Raw genomic sequence first — 24299 nt, 5'->3', positions numbered from 1 at the left:
TTTAGCGCTGGCGAACCTAGTTTAAGTTCCGTCTTGGCTCTGGGCAAATCACTTAACCTCCTGTCCTTAAAATAAAATGAATCTGACGTTAAGTAAGGTAATCTCGTGCTCATATAAAGTCCTCCAAGCCCTTGTGCCTTGTTCATACTATATAAAAAAAATATATATTATTCCAATATACCGATATTTTTTAGATGCTTTGAAATTTTAATGAACAGGTGTCACAGGCCAGCACCCCACTCAGAAAAGTGTTTCAGCTCTGGTTCAGTTCACCATCTGCTACTTTTATGGACAGATTAATATCTTGGCCATAGTCCGATAAAGACATATCAAAGGGCGTGGTCAAGCTTGTGACATTTACAAACAATTGCGGTTTGAGAGTAACACAAAGAATCTAATGTTTTTCAACGGATGTGCACTGGGACTCTTCTTACCAGGTTGCAGGCCGGTACTCTTTCCCTACAAACAAGGTAATATGGTCAATTGTAACACAATTGGCACACACTTTAGCAACCAAATAAACCTGTAGGAAGTGGTACCCCGGGTACCTAGGGCATGGGTACTAAAGAGGGTCCTTTAGGGCTGCAACATGTATTATGCCAACCTAAGGGACCTCCACACAAATTGCTTGGTTGCTGCCATTTTAGACTGCATGTCATGGTGCAAAGTCACTGCATGTATGTATGAAGCTGACTCTGTGTGATATACCAATAATTGGTTGTATCATGTAAATGGTGAAGAGATTCCTCCAGAAGTGAACAGGGCTCAATTTAAACCCAAAGTGCTCTTTTTGTGGCTGTGTGGTCGAGCAGCCTTTGGCCTAACACAGAGGAGTGTAAGACATGTATTATGCACACAGTGACCAATTAATGAAACGTGACTCAAAAAGGAGAGCCACGCCACTGTTCTAAAACAATAAGCTTCTTTCTAGATTGATATGTACTTTCAAAGGTAAGTATGTTTTTGAATAAAAATACCTTTTAACTTTAAAAAGTGGACACTTAGTTCACTTATTGCATTCAGTTCAGCAGTGTTAACCTAAGGAAGCAAAACAGAAATGCAGTTTGGACAGTAAGTACCTGACTTAAAAATCAAGTTTTCGGGGTCTTGGGTTAACACCATGCAAGGTTAAAGTTAGCACCAACACTGCACCACCAGCGGCACGGGGGCAGACAGGTGCGGAGGTCAAATTCAACCCAACCCTCCAAGAGAAAATGCAAAAAGACTTGGAAACCTACTTCTTTAGAGACAAAGGTTCAGGTCCCCTCTCTTTAAGGAGAAGACCTGTACCCTCTTGAGGGAACATTTGCCCTAGGATTTATGCGACTTAATGGGCAGAACTCCTTAGTGAGATGTCCCTTAATGTGGCACAGTTCGGTCTGCAGCCATTGAGGACCCTCCTTAGTAACTCATGCCCTAGGTACTAGGGGTACCATTTACTATGGACATCTAGAGAGTGCTTAAAGCATAGCCAATTGGGGGTACATTTGTATTGTTTTTGGGAAAAAGATCTGGCACTGGGAACCTGGTTAGCAGGAACCCAATGCCCTTCCAGTCAAAATCACGCCAATGGCCAGGCAAAAAGTCGGAGTGACCATGTCTAAAAGGGGCTCTTTCCTATAACTAACTTTAACGTGTAGCGTTTGTGGCTGCTACCCTTGAAAACACCTCTGCACCCAGACACCCAGTGTTAAGTAAACTTGAACTACTGGTGCTTTCTTTACCTTGGCCCCTACTTACCTTAAGTCCAGAAGAACAGTCCTGTTAGTTGTTTGTAAGGGTACCTATGCTGTATGTTTCTTTCATAGAATAACATTACTGCGCTTGAGGTTCATGCCTCAAATCTGACAGCTGTCATTTTCTACTGTTTTACTGAAAAATGTGTTAACGTCTAAAGTACGTACCCTGTGAGCTTGGTGTATAAAATTGTTTAAAATGTTATTTTTCTAAATTAGTCTCAAGTTTCTTCCTGAGTGTGTCTTATTTATTGACTGTGTTTTCAACAAATGCTTAATATTGTCCTTTGAGCCTAAACAGCTCGCCCACTTTTACCATAAAAGAGAGCATTTGAGATTATACATTTATGCCTTGTAAGTCAATAAGGGTCGTCTGGACTTTCTACATAGTATACCTCATTTTGGTACTCTACATAAAAACAGCTTCCTGCAGAACTGCATTAGAAGCAAAATAATAACAATCTGGGCAAAGCCCAGAGAGTACTTAAAAGATGCCTAGAGGACAAAACAAGGCCCCTGTCTTCCACAAACAGTTAATAAAAAAACAAAATGTTCCTATGCAGGTAGAAATGTTCATGTAAAGTGCACTAATGTGTTTTTAAATATTAACAAAGACAGCCATTAACGGTTGATTTGAAACCGGTTGTTGTTGTTGAACCTTGTAAATGTGATGTCGGGTAAACTCTTAATTGAAGCACAGTTTGTGCAAAAATAAAATGTAGCCTGGCTGAGCCTGGTCTCATTGTTTGTTTCCTTAGGTTGCAAGTGGGATGATCTTGGTCATGGCGTTCTTCCTAATAACGTACACCTTCCATTCTACATGGGTGACTAGTGAGGCCTATTCCTCTCCATCCATTGTACTGTCCGCACGAGGTGGAGATGGCAGCAGAATAATCTTTGATGATTTTCGTGAAGCGTATTATTGGCTCCGTCACAATACCCCGGAGGTACTGTATTCACGTTTTTTCCTCTGTGCTGTAGCAGCCTCATGTTTGGTAAATGTTAAGTAAAAGTTGGCTAATGTTATTGTAGCTTTAACATTTTTGTAGCATTGTTCGTGTAATCTAATCAGTATTGTAGTGACTGTTGCAGGGTTAAAGTTCTTATGTTTGAAAATAATGCTTAGTCGATGCAAGCGAACTAATAATCTGTTAAAATCTGAGGTTATATGTTTTTATAAGGTAAAATATCAATTGAAAGTTTTGTATTCTGCCAGAACGTAATTCACTAGAACTATTGATTAATGCCGAATCTAGCTTTTGGATCGGACTTAATTTATCCAGTAAGAAAGCGAGATGTGACAGAAACATTCAAAAGTTTGATGGGAAACGTTATTTTCAATACAGAGGTGTAACCTTGTTGACTTGAGGCTCTGAGGAGACTATGTTTTGAGGGTACGGCATAGTACATTTTGGAGGAACAAAGCTGTATTTTGTCAAACAGTAGTGGTTAACTAAACAACTTATAATAATGATAAACAAATTTGTAAAGTGCATGGTTGCACTAACTAGTGTGTCCCTGCGCTTTAACAAAAAGACGTACACTGAGTGGAGCAGAAAAGCAAAATAGAAGAAGAGTTAGACTGGGAGGCTAGAAGGCGGAAAAAGCCAGGTCTTGAGTTTTTTCCGAAAGATTGTCTCAGAGGACTCCAGCCGGAGACCTAAAGGAAGTTTATTCCAATGTTTGGCCGCCAGAAAGCGGAAAGAGCGACCACCCATTCTTACTCTTTTGATGGCCGGAACACTGACCTGCCCCATCCCACTTGACCTGAGCTGGCGGGTCGGAACATAGTGGGGTGAGTAGGTCATGCAAATAGGTGGGCCCTTTCCTCTGTAGGATGCGGTGGCTGACACACGGGTCTTTCAGAGAATTTGTTCCCTCACCGGAAGCTGCTGAAGGGAGGCTAGGGACTGGGTAGAAGGAGCTCTCCTGGGTAGCATTAATACGAGACGAGACGCTGCACCAACCACTAACCCCAAAGTGACAACAGTAACAAGAATGCATTGGAAAGTAGCTCACTTAGAGATTAAGGGGGTTCCTAATACTAGTCTGAAGAAAACTGACTGACTTGATGAACGTAGTGGGCCTTGTAGACTATTACTTTAAAAGGCGACGGAGGGCTCTTTAAATCAGGCTGCTTTCTGTTCAAAATCTCAGCCCTCCAGTATCTAGTGAAAGAAGCCTCTTGGTTTCATTCTAGCAGAAAACTAAGGAGTCCTGGCTGTTGGCAATTCTACGGTAAAGCTAAAAGCATAGCTTCTTCTTTCCAAGGTCCACCTTTTTAGACTTTCCTAATGCTTAAACTTGAGCTAATGCCCAACCTGGCTTTCTTTAAGAAAACGCGTAGATAAATGAGAGAGACCCCTTAGCACACCAGGGGAATAGGATACTTTCAAACAGTGAAAAAACGGGTGTAACCCTTGGCAGACAGAATTAGAAAGTCAATCATGTACTATATTACTGATACCATAGGTAGCCCATGTATTAGCAATGGTTCCTAACACTATGTGGTACACACACAAACATTTTAAGAATCACTTTTTTATTTTTTTGTTAAAAACACGTCATAAAAAATACACTTGATTAATATCAACAACATATAGTTTCATTTAAAACATATACAATATCATCACCAAAATACTCCTATGAATTTCATAAATCTAATACTGGTAGACAATTTTTCAAACAAGAGCTTAATTGCACACTATCACATTAAAAGGAGGGAGAAAGGAAAGGGAGAGACAGATACAGACCATTCTATTTGTCATTAGAGTTGCACATCTGGGGACCCAATATTCAAAAAGAGAACTAATCCTGGACCCGCTTAATTTATCTTGTCTGCAGGATAGACTTGGTCCCTTGATTATGCGGATGTAGGCGTGGACGCGTTTCGATGGTTTTTAACAGTAATCTACCATCTTTTTCAAGACCGATTATTATGTCTCTCCTAATAAAGGGCACTGGTTGGTTACCACTTTAAGGAATTTCCTGTGGATAAACATATTTATGTAAAAAACATGCATTAATGTCACAATCCTATAGTTTTACATCTTTTACATTTTAGATTGTCCATTTTTGTGCCTCAATAATATGAGTGCCCCGACAGGAACCCTTGGGATCCTGTATGCATCTCTTCTATATTAATTGACACAGGTGGCTATTTCTTATTGCACATCCTTAAGATATAATCATTGATTTCACTAGTAACACACATATATGAATAATACATGGATCGTATATGTATTATCTACCCAGAATGCTACTCCTTGTTACATCGCTTTAAAATCTGGTCATCGATTTAACCAGTAGCATATACCATTCTATGCAAAACCAGAATTCCTCAACATTTGTCTTCTATACACATATAGAGTCCTATTTCTCCAATTCTAATATATGGGCTTGTAGGGCCATACTCTGCGATGTTAAAAGCTCCTTTGAAGGATATTGCAAGTATACATATCCACTATTTTCTCTACCTGCTGGGTTGCACCACTGTAATTAGGACCTAGCAGGAAATACAATTAATTTTGTATCACTAAGCCTCTTATAGAGGAAATTTCATTTGGTGGTTTGTTTTACCTTATTGCATGTTCTTTTTCTGTATTTTTCAGGATTCTCTAATTTGTATATATGCAACCATCCTATTGTTGCGTTGATTCTGTAACAAGAATGGATTGTGTTGTTGATATTGTTGTTTATAGCGGCTCTAATTCTAACTCTTTATGGACTTAGGTATTTACCTTAGTGTCCTATCCTTTTAGTTATATGGGGCATCTGCTTCACTGTCTGCAATCTCCTTACATATTATCTGGAGACAGAATATGGAAAAGTGGCCTTTATCTTAGCTCTACATCACATGTCGTGGTGCTTTAGCCTCGCCCTATGTTTTTACTGGCATACCTACTTTAAAAACACAACTGCCCCGTTTGGTCTCTTCTTTTTCGCAAAAAGGTGGGGCGCTGCACCGGTAATTCAAATATTCTGCCAATCTTTTTATAAATAGGGCCCTCTCTCACTCATCTGGAGGGAAATAAAAGAAAAAAGGGGCTCTGATCATTATAGGCACATCAATATATTGCCACGTTGAAACTATGGCTCCCACATATCCCTTACCAGTTGTCCAAACATTCTTCTCCTCTCTGAGGTAGGTTCCTACTTCTGATTATTGTAGTTATTTATGCGTCTGTGTGGAGATAAAAGTAAATATGCAGGGTCCATATTACTGCCTGGGGCAGTAGATTAAATAGTAAACTGGTTATTGTGAGTACATGCCACACATCCGAGATCACACGTTTGTGGATATACCAAGAGATTCTTGATTTTGTTAAAATGTAACGTGTTTTTCTGATAGAGACGCCTAGCCACAGATTCCTTAACCTAGATTTATCCCCAGATGTCAGACTGGATCCCCAAATTTTCAAGCAGTACCCCTGCGTGGCAGTATGTGCCATTGTTCGCCTCTGCAGCGTCTGCGCCGGAAGTGACACATGCAGTATATATTTAGGTGGCACCTGGGCACGCTGACGTAAGGTCTTTCCTTTCTGTGCCAAATAGCGCAGATCTGTGAAGCGCTGACCCTGAGTAATTTTTATACTGGCTTTTTGTCAAATTTTTCCAAGTACTTTATTTAGAAAAGTAGTTTCTCCTGGTGTCACAGGGATGCCCTCCAAATAAGTCTGTTTTCAAATGATGTGGCTCCTATCACAGTCAGATGTTTGTGACATGAGTCTCGACATGGTCCATATGTGTCTCTTCCCAAGCTAATGTGTCCTCGCCTCCTGAGCACATTCAATTAATATTCCTCTGTTTTTTATTTGCCCTTTTGTTTTTTCTTTTATATTTCACCAAAATTCACTTCTATAGATTTGTTTTTCCAATAAATAGGTTTTCCTTTAATTGGTTTCTCACGAATTGATCTCTATTATTTTGTATTTCTAGAATACTCATTGAGTAATTCATATCGGACTAAGAGCTAGGCTTGTTTCCATTACATTTTTTCCCATATCGTTTTTCGTATATGCTAAAACAAACGTCCATAACTTGTCAACAGCACACAAAATGCTTGTGCTTCATAAAAACCCATTTTGTTAACTGGTGACAACGCCCTCTTTGTTGAATAGGCAATTTTCTGTACGATGGCAGTCTTCTATGTAAGACATGTGCACCAGGAGAAGTGGCATGCTCATGCAATCAGGCTGAAGGCAGATTAAGCCAATGTCCTCTTGCAAATTCCTTTAGAGGTGATTTCTAGGGTAGGCACTCATAAAGCCTCCCCTGCTCTCCATAGGCACAATGTGTTGAATGTTGGCTTTGGATAAGATGCCAATTTCTCTCATATTGATGAAGTGAGCATTGTATGCTGATTCTTCAGCTTTCTTTCTAGCTGTCAACCCCATTATTTTGTATGGCTGGCACTTTTTCCTATAATTACAAATGAACAGTACGGTGGATTTGGAAGTATGTACAAGATACACACCAAAAAGACTCTCCTTTTACCAGCAGGCCCTCTGGAACCTTCATGCTTCCTAGTCTCACAATGAGTCTATATGAGTAGGTAGATAGAGAGAAAAAGAGCGTGCTAGTGGGTGTGTGTGGAGGAAATTCGCCATGAGCAGGTGGAACCACGTGTTTTAGGGCTTTCCATGTTTTTATCCATCTTTATTGCTTTTTATATAACATTTCCACATTATACACATACTGCTAGTTTTGCATTAATTTCAAGCTCTCAACAGGACCTCAATTGTCTCATTTCCCTCCCATGTATTGAACCTCAGCCTCAATGTTCTTACCAGACATTCCACATTTTATGGTATTTGCGTGGGCATTCTCGAGCTTTATACAGTTTTTTTCCATCTGCTGCGCATTGGTCATGCCACATACCAATTGTAGGGTTGGGGGTTCAACAGCAGTCCAGTGCCTTGCGATGTCACCACACGGAGGCCCATTACAGGCAGGCGGCCCATGCCCACTGAGTCTGCCTCCTTTTTCTATGCCCAATATAGCGTGCTTCTGATCAGGGTGTGAGAGTGTAGCCAACCGACTGATTGTCATGCTTTTTTTCTTTAATGTATAGAATCCTCGCATAAAGGATATACTTTGTGTTTGTAGTGTGTGCTGAATGCCAAAATAATACAGAAAAAAATATTAAAAACAAATTAAGCTCATTGATCAATAATAGTTGTGATTGAGCATTGCTTTTTGTTTAGCTTATTTTACTTTAAATCACTAATTACTCCACTTACTCATTGTTCCAGGATGCTAAGGTGATGTCTTGGTGGGATTATGGGTATCAGATCACGGCGATGGCGAATCGAACGATTTTAGTGGACAACAATACTTGGAATAACACTCATATATCCCGAGTAGGACAGGTATGCAAAACCAGACATTATCTAACTCAACATTGCCAGTAATACGGCTTACTTCTTTGCAGGGTTCTGGTTTTCGTAGTACATTTATTTTAATATTAGATTGTACATAACTTTGGGAGAATTGTTTGTTACATCCTATTATCTTGGAAAATAAGGAAAACGATTGTAGCCTCTCTTTTATAAACCACGTATAAATTGCACACTTATGATTATCATAACATTTTTTTTTTTTAATGTTCAAATAAAATTCTGTGGTGTTTGTTTCCTTGTCATGGGGTCGTCTTAGAAGTTGTGATCATTAGAATCCTTCTGACTATGTGTGAGATCTTGAAACAAGTTTTCGTAGCTAATCTACCTTTTTTTTAATGATTTTAAATGCATTTTCTGCTTCCCTGCACCCTCCGCTTGAGCCCATTATAATTATCTACTGCCAAGAAAAGCCATACTCGTCAGAGCTTTGCTAGTGCTAGTTTTAGAAGTTTATGAGCTTTACTGTCCCACAGGACCATGCTATTGGCGACCTTTGCACTTTACAAGTGCTCATTGACAATAAGAAGAAAGATCAGAAAGTGTTAAGCAAGTTCACTTTAGCGCCCTATCAAACTGATTTTCATCTGTGCTTGTTGCTGAGGTGGGTTATTTTATGAATTCAGAAGATGCCCATGATTTCAAGTAACACTTCATTCTTCCTCAAATTTTTTGTTGATTATGATCAACATCAATATAGAATAGATAGAGTATTCGTGAATACAGAATTAGTAACCAGGAGTGGCTGGGCAGTGGTGCTTGACCGCAAAGGTGTCTCATTTGGAATCCATGTCAGTTAAGTAATATTTTTGATAGGTTTGCATTGATTTCCCGGTGATAATGTACAAATTTCAGAGACTGGACATTTTCTCATGAGGAATGACTGATTTGTCACTTGTGAACTTCTCACTTGGGTTCTTCGTCCAGTTTGCTATAGCTACCACCATTTTGAATGCTGGTAGTTTCCATGCAGGAGAAGGAAACATTGTTTACATCTGAAAGACACACGTTAGTGATAGATTCCTTACCGTAGAATATCCCCAGGCGTCAGACTGGATCCGAAATGTTTTTTCGTCAGCAGTACCCCTGTGCGTTGGTAGGCGTCGTCGTACTGCTCCGCGTACGTCACTGGCGTAGTCGCCGAGATGACGTCGCTGGGGCTACTTAGACGCGCTCACGCGTGCTGACGTGAGTTCTTTCTTATTCCGTGCCAGCAAGCGCAGATCCAGAGAGAGCAGTACCCCCAGTCATTTTTTGACAGAGTTTTTGGGGACTTTTTGTCTCTGTTTTCAAGTATATATCAATCTACAGGGATGCCTGGTTTTAAGTCCTGCGCGGCCTGTCCCCGCACAAGGTCTGTGACGGACCCGCACATGAGTCTCTTTAATGCCTGAGGCGCGACCACGACTCCGAGTCGTGCTCCCACTGCCGGGCCATGGCTCCAAAAACTTTGCCGGAGCAGTCCCGAAAGTGGCTGGAGGCCCAGGAGTCAGTTCCGTGCCGTTCAAGGTCCCGGTCCCGAGGGACCGTCCGCGGAGCCATCACCATCATTTGAAGTCTTCGCACTTGGAGTCAGGTAAGGCGAAGCACAAAAAGGTGAAGAAGCTTTGTCGCTCTTCGCCTTCCCCCTAGCTGGTCACGCGACGCCGCTAAGGGTGCAGGTGGCGCAGTCCCTGCGGCTCCGGCAGAGCCTACGCAGTTGCCGATGGCCTACCCGCCCTTTCCGGGTCCATCAGCGACTCCAGCCCAGCTGCAGGAGTTCCTGTCAGCCATGGCATGTATCTTAGGACCGTCCAGCCCTGCCGGTGTGCCTTTAGGCCCCGGGGGCCCGGCTGGAGGTCCTCGTTCTTCGACGTCACCGGGACGCCGAGGGATCCCCGTGGATCCAGGCCTGGATCCCCATCCATGCTGTTTGACCCTGTACGACCTCCATCGGCATCGCCGGCGACGGCCGACGCCGCCCCTGGCTCCCTCCCTGGTGTGGGACAGGTACCGGAAGGGTGTCGACCGATGCGGACACCTTTTGGGAATTTCTTTCCCTTTGTCCACCCACCTCCGTATGTTCCACCTGTTCCACAGGCTATGGAGGGCGGGGAGGACTGGGAGGGGTCTGAGGACCCTCTCGCAACCCAATGAGAGTTAGACCCAGGCTGGGATCAGGATGCGGGGGATGCAAATGACCAGGATTGCTCCGGAACCTGGCGCACTGTCTCCTATAGTGGCTACGGAGGAGGGTGGATCATATTCTATGGTGTTGCGTAGGGCAGCCGAGGCTCTCGACTCTCAAGCTCCCTACTGTGGCCGTCAAGACTAACCTCCTGACAGAGGTGCTTCAGACAGCTTCTGCTTCTACAGAGCCGTTGCTGCCCTTTAACGATGCACTCTCAGACGTTCTTTTGGGCACCTTGTCCAAGCCCAACACAGGGGCTCCTGTGGACAAGAACGTGGCCCGACTCCCTCGCCCGGCCCCGGGCGACCCAGTTTTCATCTCCCAGCACGCCACCCCCAAGAACTTGGTGCTCCAAGACTCTGCGTCCCCAAGCGCATTCACTTCTGCACCTCCGGACAGGGAATCCAAGAAACTGGAGCACTTTGGGAAGGAGATTTTTTCTTCCGCCCATTCAGGCCTGCGATCTGTGAACACCACGTGTCTCTTGGGCCGTTATTCCCATTCTGTGTGGGATACGATTTGCCAAGTGCTGTCTTAGTGTCCAGTGGAGGCTTGGACAATACTTTCCTAAGCTGTTGCTGAGGGGAGAGACGCAGCCAAGTTCACCATCCGTTGTGTTCTTGACACTGCTAACTCACTGGGCAGGGCTCTTTCAATGACAGTGGCGCTACACCGCCACGCCTGGCTGAGGACGACTGGCTTTTCTGGGGATGTCCAGAACACGTTGATGGACATGCCCTTTGATGGCACTCGCCTGTTCGGCGATAAAGCAAATTGCGCATTGGAATGTTTTACGGACTCGCGGGCTACGGCCAAGTCCTTAGGCCTTTCGGTCACACGCACTCCTTCCGCTTCTGTTTTTCGTACCTTTCGTGGCCAAGGAAGGGGCACCCAAGCACGTTTGTTTCAGAGCCACAGGCATGCGCAGCAACCGTCTCAGCGCAGCCACGGACGTGAGACCCGCTGAGGTGGGTCACGGGGCCGATGTGCTGGTCAGTCCACCACCCCCCCTTCAGCCACTGCCTCCAAACCTTTCTAGTCTGGTGTTTCAGGCCCACCATACGCCAGTGGGTGGCAGGATTCACCATCACCTGCACCACTGGCGCATCATCACATTGGCACAAGTGGGTTCTGCCTCTTGTCTGAAGGGGCTACCCCCTCTCCTTCAAGACTACCCCTCCAGCCATGCCTCCACAGTGCCACCGCATGTCGGGGGATCACTTGACTCTTCTCAAGCAGGAAGATTCAGCCCTCTTGGCCAAGGGGCCCATAGAGTATGTTCCAACGCCAGAAGTAGGTTAAGGTTGTTACTCCCACTACTTCTTGGTTCCAAAGAAGGACAAAGACCTGCGTCTTATCTTGGACCTTCGGGATGTCAATGGCTTCCTCCGAAAGGAGAAGTTCAAGATGCTCACACTTGCTCAGGTCTTGTCCGCCCTCAACCCGCAAGACTAGTTGGTAGTGTTGGACCTGCAGGACGCTTATTTTGATATCCCCGTCCTTCCGGCCCACCGGTGTTACCTGCGATTAATGGTAAGGCAGGAGTATTTTCAGTTCACCGTGCTCCCCTTCTGCCTTACAAGCTCCCCTCGGATGTTCACGAAAGTGATGGCGGTGGTCGCAGCTCATCTGCGCAGATCAGGAGTTTGTCTTCCCCTATCTCGACGACTGGCTGTTGAAGGCGGGCTCACCACAGGCAGTCGTCTCCAACCTCCAGACTACGGCCGACCTCCTGCATTTGCTGGGGTTCTCCATCAATGTGCCGAAGTCGCACCTGAATCCATCTCAGAAGTACCTCTTCATCGGAGCAGTTCTGGACAAGGCGCAGTTTCGGGTTTATCCTCCCGAACAGCGAGTCCGGGACGTTCAGGCCATGATTCCGATCTTTCAGCCCTGGTCCCGGGGTTCGGTCAGGATGACCTTGAGGCTGCTGGGCCTCATGGCCTCCTGCATTCTGCTCACCAACCATGCCAGATGGCATATGTGGGCTCTGCAGTGGGACCTGAAGTTCCAGTGAGCGCAGCATATGGGGAACCTGGCCGACTAAGTCCAGATCTCGGAGGGCACTGCACAACAATTGCAGTGGTGGCTCACGAATCCGCGATTGGGTCAGCGGCAGATCCCTCTCCCTTCCCCAACCGGAGCACACAGTGGTGACGGATGCGTCCCTCCTGGGATGGGGAGGCCACATGGGAGAGGCGGAGATCAGAGGCCTCTGGCCTCCGGCGGAGTCCAAACTCCATATGAACCTTCTGGAGCTACGGGCGATCCTTCTTGCACTGAAGGCATTCCTTCCCACCGTCATGTGGTATTGCAACAAACCAGGTGGGGTGGGGTCGTGGACCCTATGTCAGGAGGCTCTGCGCCTCTGGACATGGCTGGAGCCTCAAGGCATTTCATTGACGGTTCAACACCTAGCATGTTCTTTGAACGCCAGGGCGGACAAACTCAGCCGCCAGTGCCTGATGGATCACGAATGGCGTCTTCACTCGGAGGTGGTGCAATGTCTCTTTCAACAGTGGGGAGAGCTTTGGTTAGATCTATTCGCCAACAAAGAGAATGCGCAATGTCAGCTGTTCTGCACGTTTCCCAGGCTTCTCCCCCTCAGCTACGCTTTTCGTCACGAGTGGAGCTGCGGTCTATTGTACGCCTTTCCGCCTATGACACTTCTGCCCAGAGTGCTGAAGAAGATAAGGCGCGACCGGGCCCAAGTCATTCTTGTGGCACCAGACTGTGCTCGAAGAGTTTGGTATCCCGAGCTACTCAGTAGGAGTGAGGATCTCCCCATCTTCGGGAGGATCTTCTGTCGCAGTAGCAGGGGACGGTCCTCCACCCGAACCTGTCCAGCCTCCACATGCGTGGAATTTGAGCGGCGACAGTTGATTCCATTTGACTTGCCTCCTGAAGTCTGTGATGTCATTCTGGCAGCCAGGCGTCCCTTCCCTAATTCGGTATACGACTGCAGGTGGAACGAATTTGAGGCATGGTGCACAGCAAAGGCTTTGGATCCCCTTCCTGTCCCTCTTTCAGAGGTCCTTTTGTTCCTTCTTTCTTTGGCCCTGCAGGGCTCTGCTCTGGGCACTATCAAGGGCTACCTTTCTGCAATATCTGCCTTTCTCAGGTTTCCTGATCAGCCCTCTCTTTTCAAGTCCCCTGTTGTTAATAGATTTCTCATAGGCATTACTCACCTTTTCCTTCCTATTCTGTTTGTGAGGCCGCAGTGGGACTGGAATCTGGTACTTAGTTTTTTGATGTGTGCTCCTTTTGAGCCGCTCCACAACTGTCCTCTTCGTTTGTTGACTTTGAAGACTGCTTTCCTGGTTGCCATCACCTCCGCTAGGCGTGTGAGTGAGCACCAGGCTCTTTCTTATAAGCCTCCTTTTCTGTCAGTCCTTCCGGACAAGGTTGTGCTTCGCACTCGTCCTTCCTTCTTGCCAAAAGTTGTCACTGCTTTTCACATTGGGCAGACTATCACCTTGCCCACTTTCATTCTGCCTCCACACCCTTCCAGAGAATAAGAGAGGCTCCACCGTCTGGACCCAAAACGTGCCCTTTCATTTTACTCAACTCGCACACAACAGTTCCGGGTGGATGACCAGCTCTTTGTTGGCTACGTGGGTGCCAAGAAAGGCTGGGCTGTACACAAGAGGATTATCTCCCGCTGGGTTGTCTTGTGTATCAAAGCTTGTTATTCTCTGGCTCAAAAGGAGCCTCCGGTGGGGTTGTGTGCCCATTCTACCAGGGCACCAGCAGCTACTACTGTATTGGGACGTGGTGTCCCCCTGCACGACATCTGTCAGGCAGCCACGTGGGCCTTGCTGCACACTGTTTTATTAAGTATTATTGGCCGTTCTGTTCTCCGTGACTTTCTGATGTGATCTTTGTTCGCAGACCCACCACCGGGGTTGGAATTGCTGTGGTACCTATTCTAAGGTAAGGAATCTATCACATCTCTTTCAGATGCACAAGTTACTTACTTGTGTAACGATATATCTGTAAGAGACATTACTTGGTGATAGATTCCTTACCGCCCCACCCATCCTCCCCTTTCTGCAAACTGATTTCTAGGGTTAAGGTCATCCCTTTCAGGGCCCTAGTTTCATGCACCAGTGGTCCGTATCTTGCATGGCTTTGCATTCCTGCCTCAAAGTGTGTACAGAACTGACGTCAGCACGTGTGGGCGCGTCTAAGTAGCTCCAGCGACGTCATCTTGGCAACTACGACGTCTGCGGCGTATGCGGAGCCGTAGGACGACGCGCAGGGGTACTGCTGACGAAAAAAACTTTCCGGATCCAGTCTGACGCCTGGGGATATTCTAAAGTAAGGAATCTATCACTAACTAATGTCCATTACAGATATATCGTTACACAAGTAAGTAACTTTTGCTTCTACTTTAGGTTGTCCTCAAGACCATTATCCTCATATTAACCAACCCTGTGTCCTCCCCAAAAGCTGACCAGTATCTTTCAGTGTGTTCAAATGCCAATGACTGGAAATTTTTCTGGAGCTCATTGACATCTAGCCTGAAATGGACAGGGTGCCATTTCTACAAAAGAACCATTGTTTGTGTATGTGCTTTTTGTTTTTTAATGTTCACTTTTCTGTGTTCTGTAATTTGTTGAAACCTCTAGCTTAATGAAAGAATTTATTAATACGACAATGGTGTACATGATGAAGAACTGTGATCAGAGGTAAGTAACTCAACCTTTTAAGTGCATGCCCTGTATTTAAAGCACAGAACATCAATGCCTTAAGGCTGTGGTTCCCAAACTGTGCGCCGCGGCGCCCTGGTGCGCCGTTATCAGGAGCCAGGGGCGCCGCGCACGATTTGGGAAAGGAAGTGGGAAAGTCACACTAAGAATGTGTCACTTTCGCCTCCGTGATGAATAGGTTGCTCTGCCCCTAGTCTCTGCCTTTCTGAAGCAGAGCATCACGGCGGCCGGCAGGGTGGGTGGGGGGAGTGAGGGGGGCAATCAACTCTTTCAGCTGCTGATGAGCTGTGAAAGAGATGCTGGTCAGTGGCAGAAAGGAAGGTGTTGCAGCACAGGAGGGGGGTCATGCTCCTTGTGGAGTCATGAGCACCTTCGGTTATTTAGATGCAAATAGCATTGAAAGAGTAAATTAAACAAATCTTTTCATTTTTTTCCCCTCCATTTTTATATAGAGCAAACCCAACCCAAACATATTGGAGTGCTTTACATGAGCACCAATGACATTTCATAAGGACATGTTCCTTTTTTAGATACGGAGAGATTAAGTGATTTGCCCAGGATCACAGGATGTTGAGCCAAAACCAGAATCAAACTGAATTCCTCAGTTCCAAAGTGGGTAGCTCTGACCTCAAGCTCCATCTTCTCCCCTCCTCTACCCATGCTCAGGACCGGTCCAGGGAGTACACTCTTAATATGTATGTCATACATCTGTGGTTCCCAAAGTGTGCGACGCGGTACCCTGGTGCGCCATGAAGGGAAGCCAGGGGCGCCGCCCCGCTGTGCAGGATGTGGGTCTGAAAAAAATATATAATTATCCTCAAAATGTAGTGAAACTGCGAGCTGCCAATTTTGGTGCTGGGAAACCGGGTTCAACCCTCGACGTCAGCTCAGAATCCGGTGTCATTCTGGGCAAATCACTTAATCTCCCAGCGCCTACAAAAACAGAATACATGAATGTGTCCTTGTGTAATGTGACTGGTGCTCTTAGGGTCGTGTGCAGGGTCAGGGGCCTGGTGGAGAGCGTTGGGTGGGTGGGTGTGGGGTCAGGGGCCTGGTGGAGAATGTTGGGTGGGTGGGTGCAGGGTCAGGGTCCTGGTGGAGAGCGTTGGGTGGGTGCAGGGTTAGGAGCCTGGTGGAGAGCGTAGGGTGGGTGCAGGGTCAGGGGCCTGGTGGAGAGTGTTGGGTGGGTAGGTGCGGGGTCAGGGGCCTGGTGGAGAGCGTTGGGTGGGTGCAGGTTCAGGGGCCTGGTGGAGAGCATTGGGTGCGTGCAGGGTGAGAGGCCTGTTGGAGGGCGTTGGGTGGGCGCCTTATGCCCCGATGCAGCCGCACTCTGCCAGCTTCTGTCTTTGCCTCACTCCTCGTTGAGGGGTCGTCACTCGTGACTGCTGCATGTTGGAGAGTGTGAGGGGAGAAGGGTGCAAGGCAGAGGGGAGAAAGGGTGCTAGGCAGAGGGGAGAAGGGTGCAAGGCAGAGGGGAGAAGGGTGCAAGGCAGAGGGGAGAAGGGTGCAAGGCAGAGGGGAGAAGGGTGCAAGGCAGAGGGGAGAAGGCTGCAAGGCAGACAAGGCTGCAAGGCAGACAAGGCTGCAAGGCAGACAAGGCTGCAAGGCAGACAAGGCTGCAAGGCAGACATGGGTGCAAGGCAGACAAGGGTGCAAGGCAGACAAGGGTGCAAGGCAGACAAGGGTGCAAGGCAGACAAGGGTGCAAGGCAGACAAGGGTGCAAGGCAGACAAGGGTGCAAGGCAGAGAAGGCTGCAAGGCAGAGGGGAGAAGGCTGCAAGGCAGAGGGGAGAAGGCTGCAAGGCAGAGGGGAGAAGGCTGCAAGGCAGAGGGGAGAAGGCTGCAAGGCAGAGGGGAGAAGGCTGCAAGGCAGAGGGGAGAAGGCTGCAAGGCAGAGGGGAGAAGGCTGCAAGGCAGAGGGGAGAAGGCTGCAAGGCAGAGGGGAGAAGGCTGCAAGGCAGAGGGGAGAAGGCTGCAAGGCAGAGGGGAGAAGGCTGCAAGGCAGACAAGGGTGCAAGGCAGAGGGCAGAAGGCTGCAAGGCCGAGGGGAGAAGGCTGCAAGGCCGAGGGGAGAAGGCTGCAAGGCAGAGGGGAGAAGGCTGCAAGGCAGAGGGGAGAAGGCTGCAAGGCAGAGGGGAGAAGGCTGCAAGGCAGAGGGGAGAAGGCTGCAAGGCAGAGGGGAGAAGGCTGCAAGGCAGAGGGGAGAAGGCTGCAAGGCAGAAAAGGGTGCAAGGCTGAGGTGAAGTAGGGTAAAAGGGGAAGGGGGAGAAGGGTGCAAGGTGGAGGGGGAGAAGGGTGCAAGGTGGAGGGGAGAAGGGTGTAAGGCAGAGGAGAAAGGGTGCACGGCAGAGGAGAAAGGGTGCACGGCAGAGGGGAGAAAGGGTGCACGGCAGAGGGGAGAAGGGTGCAAGGGGGATGGTGATGAAGTTAAAAATTTGCCCCCCCCCCTCCCCCCCGAAAACATTTCTGCGGATACCCATGATCAGAGCCCACCTCACGTAAACTTCTTGTAACGCCACAGATCTCCTTGAGCCTTTCTCTAGCCTGGTTACTTTTAGTGCGAGTGCTTTATACTACTCTATGTATGCATTGAGATGTACTTTATAAGATCTTTGTGATTGCAAATAAAGTTTTATGATAGTGATGGCTACTCTCTGAATCCTTTATCACGTCTAGGCTTGATTCTTCATGTAGACCAGTGGTTCCCAAGGGGTGCTCCGCGGCACCCCGGTGTGCGGGTAAAAAAATTGTGGGGAGCCACGGCCAACTGCCAATTAGGTCAAGGGAGCCACGGGTCAAAAAAGTTTGGGAACCACTGCCTTAAGGGGATGTGATTAGCATTGGCCCTTTTGTGTGTGATTCTAGTTGGCCGTACAGTGGACAGTCACATGTTCTACTTTTATTTTCTTAGGCAATGGCATCCACTGAGGAGAAGGCTTATGAAATTATGAGGGAGCTTGATGTCAGCTACGTCTTGGTTATATTTGGAGGCCTCACTGGATATTCTTCTGATGGTAATGGGAATGTGTTGCTGAAAGAGTGTTCATCTTTGACTTAGCAAACCGTGAAAATTGAGCTGGATAGTGTTACGCACGTTGTGGAGTAGGTAAAGTGCATGAGCTAAAGAGTGTAGTTCTGAAGCAATTGTTCCAAACTACACTTCAACTGCTGTCATGCTGCAAAAAATGTACATTGTTTAATCCAGTAGTTTGTTTTAAAGTTAACTGTAGAAAGCGGGCTCTCTATTTAGTGCAGCAAAATGAGGTACACTGTGCAGAAAGTCCAGGCAAACCCCAAAGGAATTACAGAGGCACAGATGACAACTCAAACGTTCTCTTTTTTTGGTAGTGTGGGGAGCCGTTAGGCATTTCAGAGGATAGTGCTAAGCATTTCTTGCGCACACACAAAGGCAGTGAATGAGAGACACTCAAAGAAATCTAGCACCAATTTAGAAAATAATATGTACTTTTATATAAATTTAGATACCAAGATCATCCAAATCGAGTTATGAATTTTTACAGTTTTCAGAAATGGACACAGTGCATTTTTCTGGACTGGCAATGTTATCCTATGGAAGAAAAACATGTATAGCTGGGATTGAGGGACCAGTCTGGGAGATCCCACAGAGAGGCTCAACCCTTGAGATCCTCGGGCACACAGACACATCCTTGGTTCACTTTGCCTCGTGCTGTGGGGCTCAGGTGCAGTGGTGTCATTTGGGGTCTGATTCTGGTGCAGGAGTTGTTGGAACGTTCCCCTTTTTGCATGGTTGCTCTCCACTTATTGCCTGATGTTTGACTAAGTGTGCACTGTTTCCTGTCAACCAGGTGCCCTGGGCCTATGTTCCTTCCCTAAAAGTGTACTGTTGCACACCCAATTGGCAATTCTCTGGCCACATGCAAGTCCCTTGTAAAATGTACCACTGGAAGGCCTTTAGGGACTGCAGCACATATTGTGCCACCCTTAGAGGCCTTGTACCCTAAAACACACACACTGCTATTGCAGGCTGCGTGTTTTGGTGCAGAGCAAAGTGAAGAGTCGTCATGGCACACATCCCTGTGTGCCATGCCTACAATACACTGCCTATGGCATAGGTAAACCACCCCTCTAGCTGGGTGCACTATACCACTGGTGAGGGTACAGGTGCATGAGCCCTGTAACCCTACAGTGTCTAAGTTCATTCTTGGGCATTGTAAGTGCAGTAAAGCCATTAAGAGAATATGGTCAGGGAGTTTGTCATTACGAACTCCACAGCACCATAATGGCTTTCCTGAAACCTGGGAAGCTTGATTTCCACTTACAGATTTATTGCAGGCAGCTTTTAGCTGTTGCTGATGGAAAGCAGTTTAGAAACTCATGTTAATAAGCATTAGCAAAGTCAATAGGTCTCACCTTTGGAGCTTATTGGTTTTGCCAAGGCCTCTTGTTAAAGCTGTAAAGCATCAGACTTTTTCTCACGTAATCATGCATTCATTAGAACACATGTATGCGCCAGCGAATTAATTTTGGTACCATTTGATGTAAAAAACAAAATTATGTACCAGAAGTTTATTTACCAATCCAAGATGGCAGACACCACTTGGCTTGGTAAATAAGAAAAAATATTTTTTAAAGTGTGAAAGCGAAATAATAAAAAAAAGACCACTGGGAAGCGGGGGGTTAATCAAAGAGCGAACAGGGGGAGCTGGTGGAGGCGAGGAAGGGAAAAGCATTGTACGGGGACAGAGAAACACGAGGGGTGAGGAGTGGCACGCATGGAGAGAATAGCGTGGGGGCAGATTAGAGGAGAACACAAGTGCTATGAGGGTCAGGGAGAAGTGCACAAGAGAGAAATGGAGCACACTGGGGAAAGGAGTTTGCTGGAAAACACATCCATTTTAATAGGGTGCTTAACCTGAAAGAAATAAGTGCCCTAAAAGTGAGCCTTGGAAGGTTATAAGCCAGCCAGTTGGTGAGAGGGTAAAGAGGCTACACTCCAAGGGAGGAAAAAACAGAAGATGATAGGCTAGGTCAAGGACAACCATTGAATAAGAATCCAGCAGATGCATGGCAATAAAGCCAACTAGTGGTAAAGAATGGAAAGACTAAGTGCTTGTAATTTTGTTGTATGCCCGTAATATGTCTTTTGCAACCAGAGAGCTTGCACTGTCTGGTAGGTGTGACATAATAAGGGTCCTATGTACTGTAACAAAGCCCTTCACTCAATTAAATATTTGACCAGATTCATATGTGTAAATGTATGCGAATTCTGGGAGCTGTTTGAAATTGGATTAACTTCTGGGAACTAAATTGCAAAGTTATGATCAAACCATAGTTTAAATACAGACTTATGGTTGCACCACTATAATGCATAAATGGAGATCGAACCTTGATTGGGGTTCTCAGTGTTGCAATTTTGAGTTTTGCGGAGATAAGAGCATGGATGAAACTTGCATTGTATGTAACATACTCTGTAAAATGTGCTGTTCAACTCATTTGTAGAAATATTTGTTTTTTCTCTGTTTTATTTAGATATTAACAAGTTTTTATGGATGGTGCGAATCGGAGGAAGCACAGATACTGGCAAGCACATAAAGGAGCACGATTACTATACCCCAACTGGAGAGTTTCGTGTAGATCGAGAGGGTTCCCCAGTATTACTCAACTGCCTTATGTACAAGATGTGCTATTATCGGTTTGGGCAGGTGTACACAGAAGCTAGTAAGTACTCTTAGATTTCGTGTAAATCTGTATTACCTGTGGGATTACAGGTTCCATTCAAGACTGCTCACGGTCAGGATATTTGTAGGATTTTTCCGACAAAGGAACAATGGCAGATCATTCTGGTTTACCAGCACACCCAGACTTGACAAACATTCAACCAAATTAACAGCATTATTTGTTCCGTTTCTCTAACATTGTGACGCAGTGTAAAGCTGATTCACTGCAAAAACGTACATCCGACCCACCCTCCACTCACCCATAGAGGAAAAGGTCATATAAATGTTTTGACTTTTTTGCATTCATGTATACAAACAAATAACAAACATTTATCATTAGCCTAAAGTGAATTCAAGACCATGCTTGTAGTATATTGATGTAGGACAAAATTACAGCCTTCCATAACTTTAGGTTAAATCTTATCTCTAGTTGTAAATAGGTATACCAGTATCAGATATGCTCCCCTGAATATCTCTTTAGCTCACGGCATGTCCATGTCCAATTAAACATCAGCACAGTACATTCCAATATTTTTAATTCTTCAAAGCATCTTAAGTTTTTTTATGGAAATTTCAAATATTTCATTTTCTTCACTAGAAATGATTCCTAACTACGAACCAAACCCTGGAAATGTCTCAAACTGTTGTTCACAATGTCACGATTTTCACATTTCGGTTCAATAAAGTAATTGCTGCATGTAGGGTACCGCATAATGCTGTGTAGTGAGCGTTGGAGAAAGTAATAATAGCAGTTTAGTGCAATCAGTAGGATTATCAACCAAGCCTCCCATTCGCTGTTCAATGGATATATTGAGGATTTCGCCTATAGTTTGTGAATTCACAGTTATGAGCGTGAATTAGGAATACAAGCTATTCAACTACGTTTTGAAACTTGTTATATCTAGATAAACCTGGCAGACACACAGATTAAGATGCTGTAATTGAGATTTAAGCTGTTGAGGAGAAATGCTTGTGATAAATCAGATCTGAATATGTTGCCGATGTGCTTGGTATCTGTATGTCCTTGGAGCATCTTGTTACAGACATGCCTCTTGAGTTGATACCTACTGCTTGAAAACTACATATGCTAACAAAACCAGAGCTCCAATAAGGCAACATTTATCAACCATGAATCTCATTGTGCCAAATTGATCTGAATGTTGAGCATCAGCCAATGGAATTAACCAAGTCAAAGGTCTCCTCCCTCCACACCATAAAAGGAGATGGAGCCCCCTAAGTATAGCTCAACCTCCACCAAAGCAAAATAGTCATAGTATACTTCCTTTGTCAAGAATTTAAAAAAAATCACCATTCTGAAACCAAACACTGGTTGGCAGCAAAATGCACGAGTCTATAGTAGTACAATTGGTAAACATGTGTTCTAACAGTCTACTTCTGCACATCCTTACATGAAACTTCTCCCCAGGTGCCAAACTGAATGGATCTAGAAAATGTCCTTACTAGTTACTTGTCACTGGCACTAGGAGGTGCTGAACGTTATGATTGGTGGACACAAGTGAGTTTGGGAGAGCATATAGGGCACTACTAAAATCAGCAAAGTTCTTTTTTCGAGCCTCTTCATAGATATAATATACTGAGCCACTGAGTTATACTTTTCTTCGCCTTCATTTCTTACGCACGTTCATTTCAGTACTCTAGCCTTTTTGTGACATTAGCTCCCCAAAGTCCTCAGGCTTTGTCATGTACCAGTTCAAGGAACGCACCTATAATAATACCATCTATGGGGCTTTGGTGTGTCTAACAAGGCCTCCTCTTGGGACCTATGTGTAGCTATGTACTCAAAGCCATCATATAGCAGGATTCCAAGATAAAACTGGCTTCTCTCCTCATTTAGAAAAAGTAGAGCCCTCCTTAGTTTATGTTCCACTCCAGAAGTCCCCTTTTGTATCAGGAGCAATCCGAACATAAACACACACGCTCTTTCTCCCACAGAAAAAACCTAGTACAGGAGGTCCAAGTTGAAGAGCGCGCCACATCTGAACCAGTTACATTTTTTAACCTGTTGCACCTGGTACATTATCGTCTGTAGGGGCCTCCTAAACCAAACTGAGGTTTTTCAGTGAGCAATGCTAGAAGTGCTTGCTTACAACCCCTGCAGTAACACTGTACATGTTGCTACAGTTCTCTCTGCATTTACCAAGACTCCAGATTCTGTGGCAGCAGCTTATGTCCTTATGTTATCAAGAAATGCCGATCTTAAGTTGGTCTCTGACACACATGAAGACCTTGCAACACACAAGATGTTGAAGTATTTAAGTTAACCTGCAATTCATCTGCTCCCACAGCTTTCCAAGACAAACACAAGATGATCGATGGAGCTCTGAAACATTTCAGACACTCTCCATCAGTCACAGATCTGGTTTGAATCCACCATTGTTTTCTGCTCAGTTTGCCACCCCAGTTCAGAACCCGCTATATGCAAATCAGGCTTGACCCCGCACCTCGTGGGAACAGTCCAGTCCAACCTGCCAATCTAGGCCTTCCCTGGACCGGAAACAAGCATCCTTGGACCGGTTTCGGGGTAGCTTTATGGCAGAGGCTTCAACTTTTTACCTGTTTGAGGTTTGAGTCCAAATCTAATGCTTTGCTGGTTCAAGAAATAACTGCCAGGTATTATGATGATAGTGAGATTAATATTCTGTTGCCTCTCAAGCAAACCAATTCCAGGTTGGTGATTCTTCAAGATGTGAGTAGCAAAGTTCCTCCCCCGAAATTGAGATTTCAAGGCATGGGCTACAACTGTGGGTGAACTGGCCCTCTTTTTGCCAAGATCCAGAGGGCAGTTGAAACTTCAGAGAAACAAATGCACTTTATTAAAAATAACTTTGTGTTAGAGGCATGTGTGTTGTAGATACACATGCTTTGCATACTCCTGCCATCTAGTGTTGGGTCAGAATGTTTGCAAGTTGTTTTTCTTTGAAGAAATCTTTCCTAGGCATGAGGTAAGGTGACTCCTCCTTGCAGGGATAGTGCGCATGGTCATAGACTCCATTGTTAGATTGTTTTTTCCTCCATCTAGTTTGGACGTGTATTGCTGCATTCCGGTATGAAACCATTTTTCGGGGTCCCTTTGACGTGCAATGCTCTCTACCCTCTACTGTATTGTTTCCGTACATGTTTCCCACTTCTCTGCTTATCGTTTCTACATCCGATTCAAATTTCGATCGGAAAGTTTTGTGGACGGCCTTCAAGGCCTAACCGCCCTGGGTCAGCTCTCCGTTGATGGATCGGACTCCGTTTAAATTCTGTCCTCAGTGCCACGCGAAGTATCCGCGCACCGACTCTCACAAAGTGTGCAACTTGTGCTTGTCTCCAGAGCACAAAGAAGAAGACTGCGACACTTGCAAAGCGTTCCGATCAAAGAAGATTCTCTGCGATCATCGGGCTCGACATCGGAAGATGCAGCGTCAAAGCATCGAAGACACTCTGGACATCTTCGGTGAAGACTCCAGCCAAGAAGACATTGAGGCGGCAGAGGAGGAGGAAGCCTTCTCTGAGCAAGACTCCGACTCGGAGCTCGAGATAGACCTCGACGCTGAAGAACTACCGCAGGGACATGGTGA

General features: G+C 45.7%; 1 protein-coding gene across 1 annotated transcript in view; it reads left to right on the top strand.

Annotated features, from left to right (window-relative positions):
- STT3A (STT3 oligosaccharyltransferase complex catalytic subunit A) overlaps nucleotides 1-24299 on the top strand; it is a 202662-nt gene that overhangs the window by 108445 nt on the left and 69918 nt on the right. Inside the window, exons 13-16 of the mRNA XM_078682331.1 lie at nucleotides 2495-2683; nucleotides 7991-8107; nucleotides 17928-18030; nucleotides 20528-20716. Coding sequence (XP_078538457.1) covers nucleotides 2495-2683; nucleotides 7991-8107; nucleotides 17928-18030; nucleotides 20528-20716 — 598 coding nt within the window. The remainder of the gene's footprint in view (nucleotides 1-2494; nucleotides 2684-7990; nucleotides 8108-17927; nucleotides 18031-20527; nucleotides 20717-24299) is intronic.

The sequence above is a fragment of the Lissotriton helveticus genome, chromosome 3_1 (assembly GCF_964261635.1).
Source record: "Lissotriton helveticus chromosome 3_1, aLisHel1.1, whole genome shotgun sequence".
Classification (NCBI taxonomy): domain Eukaryota; kingdom Metazoa; phylum Chordata; class Amphibia; order Caudata; family Salamandridae; genus Lissotriton; species Lissotriton helveticus.
The sequence above is the reverse complement of the archived record's forward strand: the minus strand, read 5'-3'. Positions and strand labels throughout refer to the sequence as shown.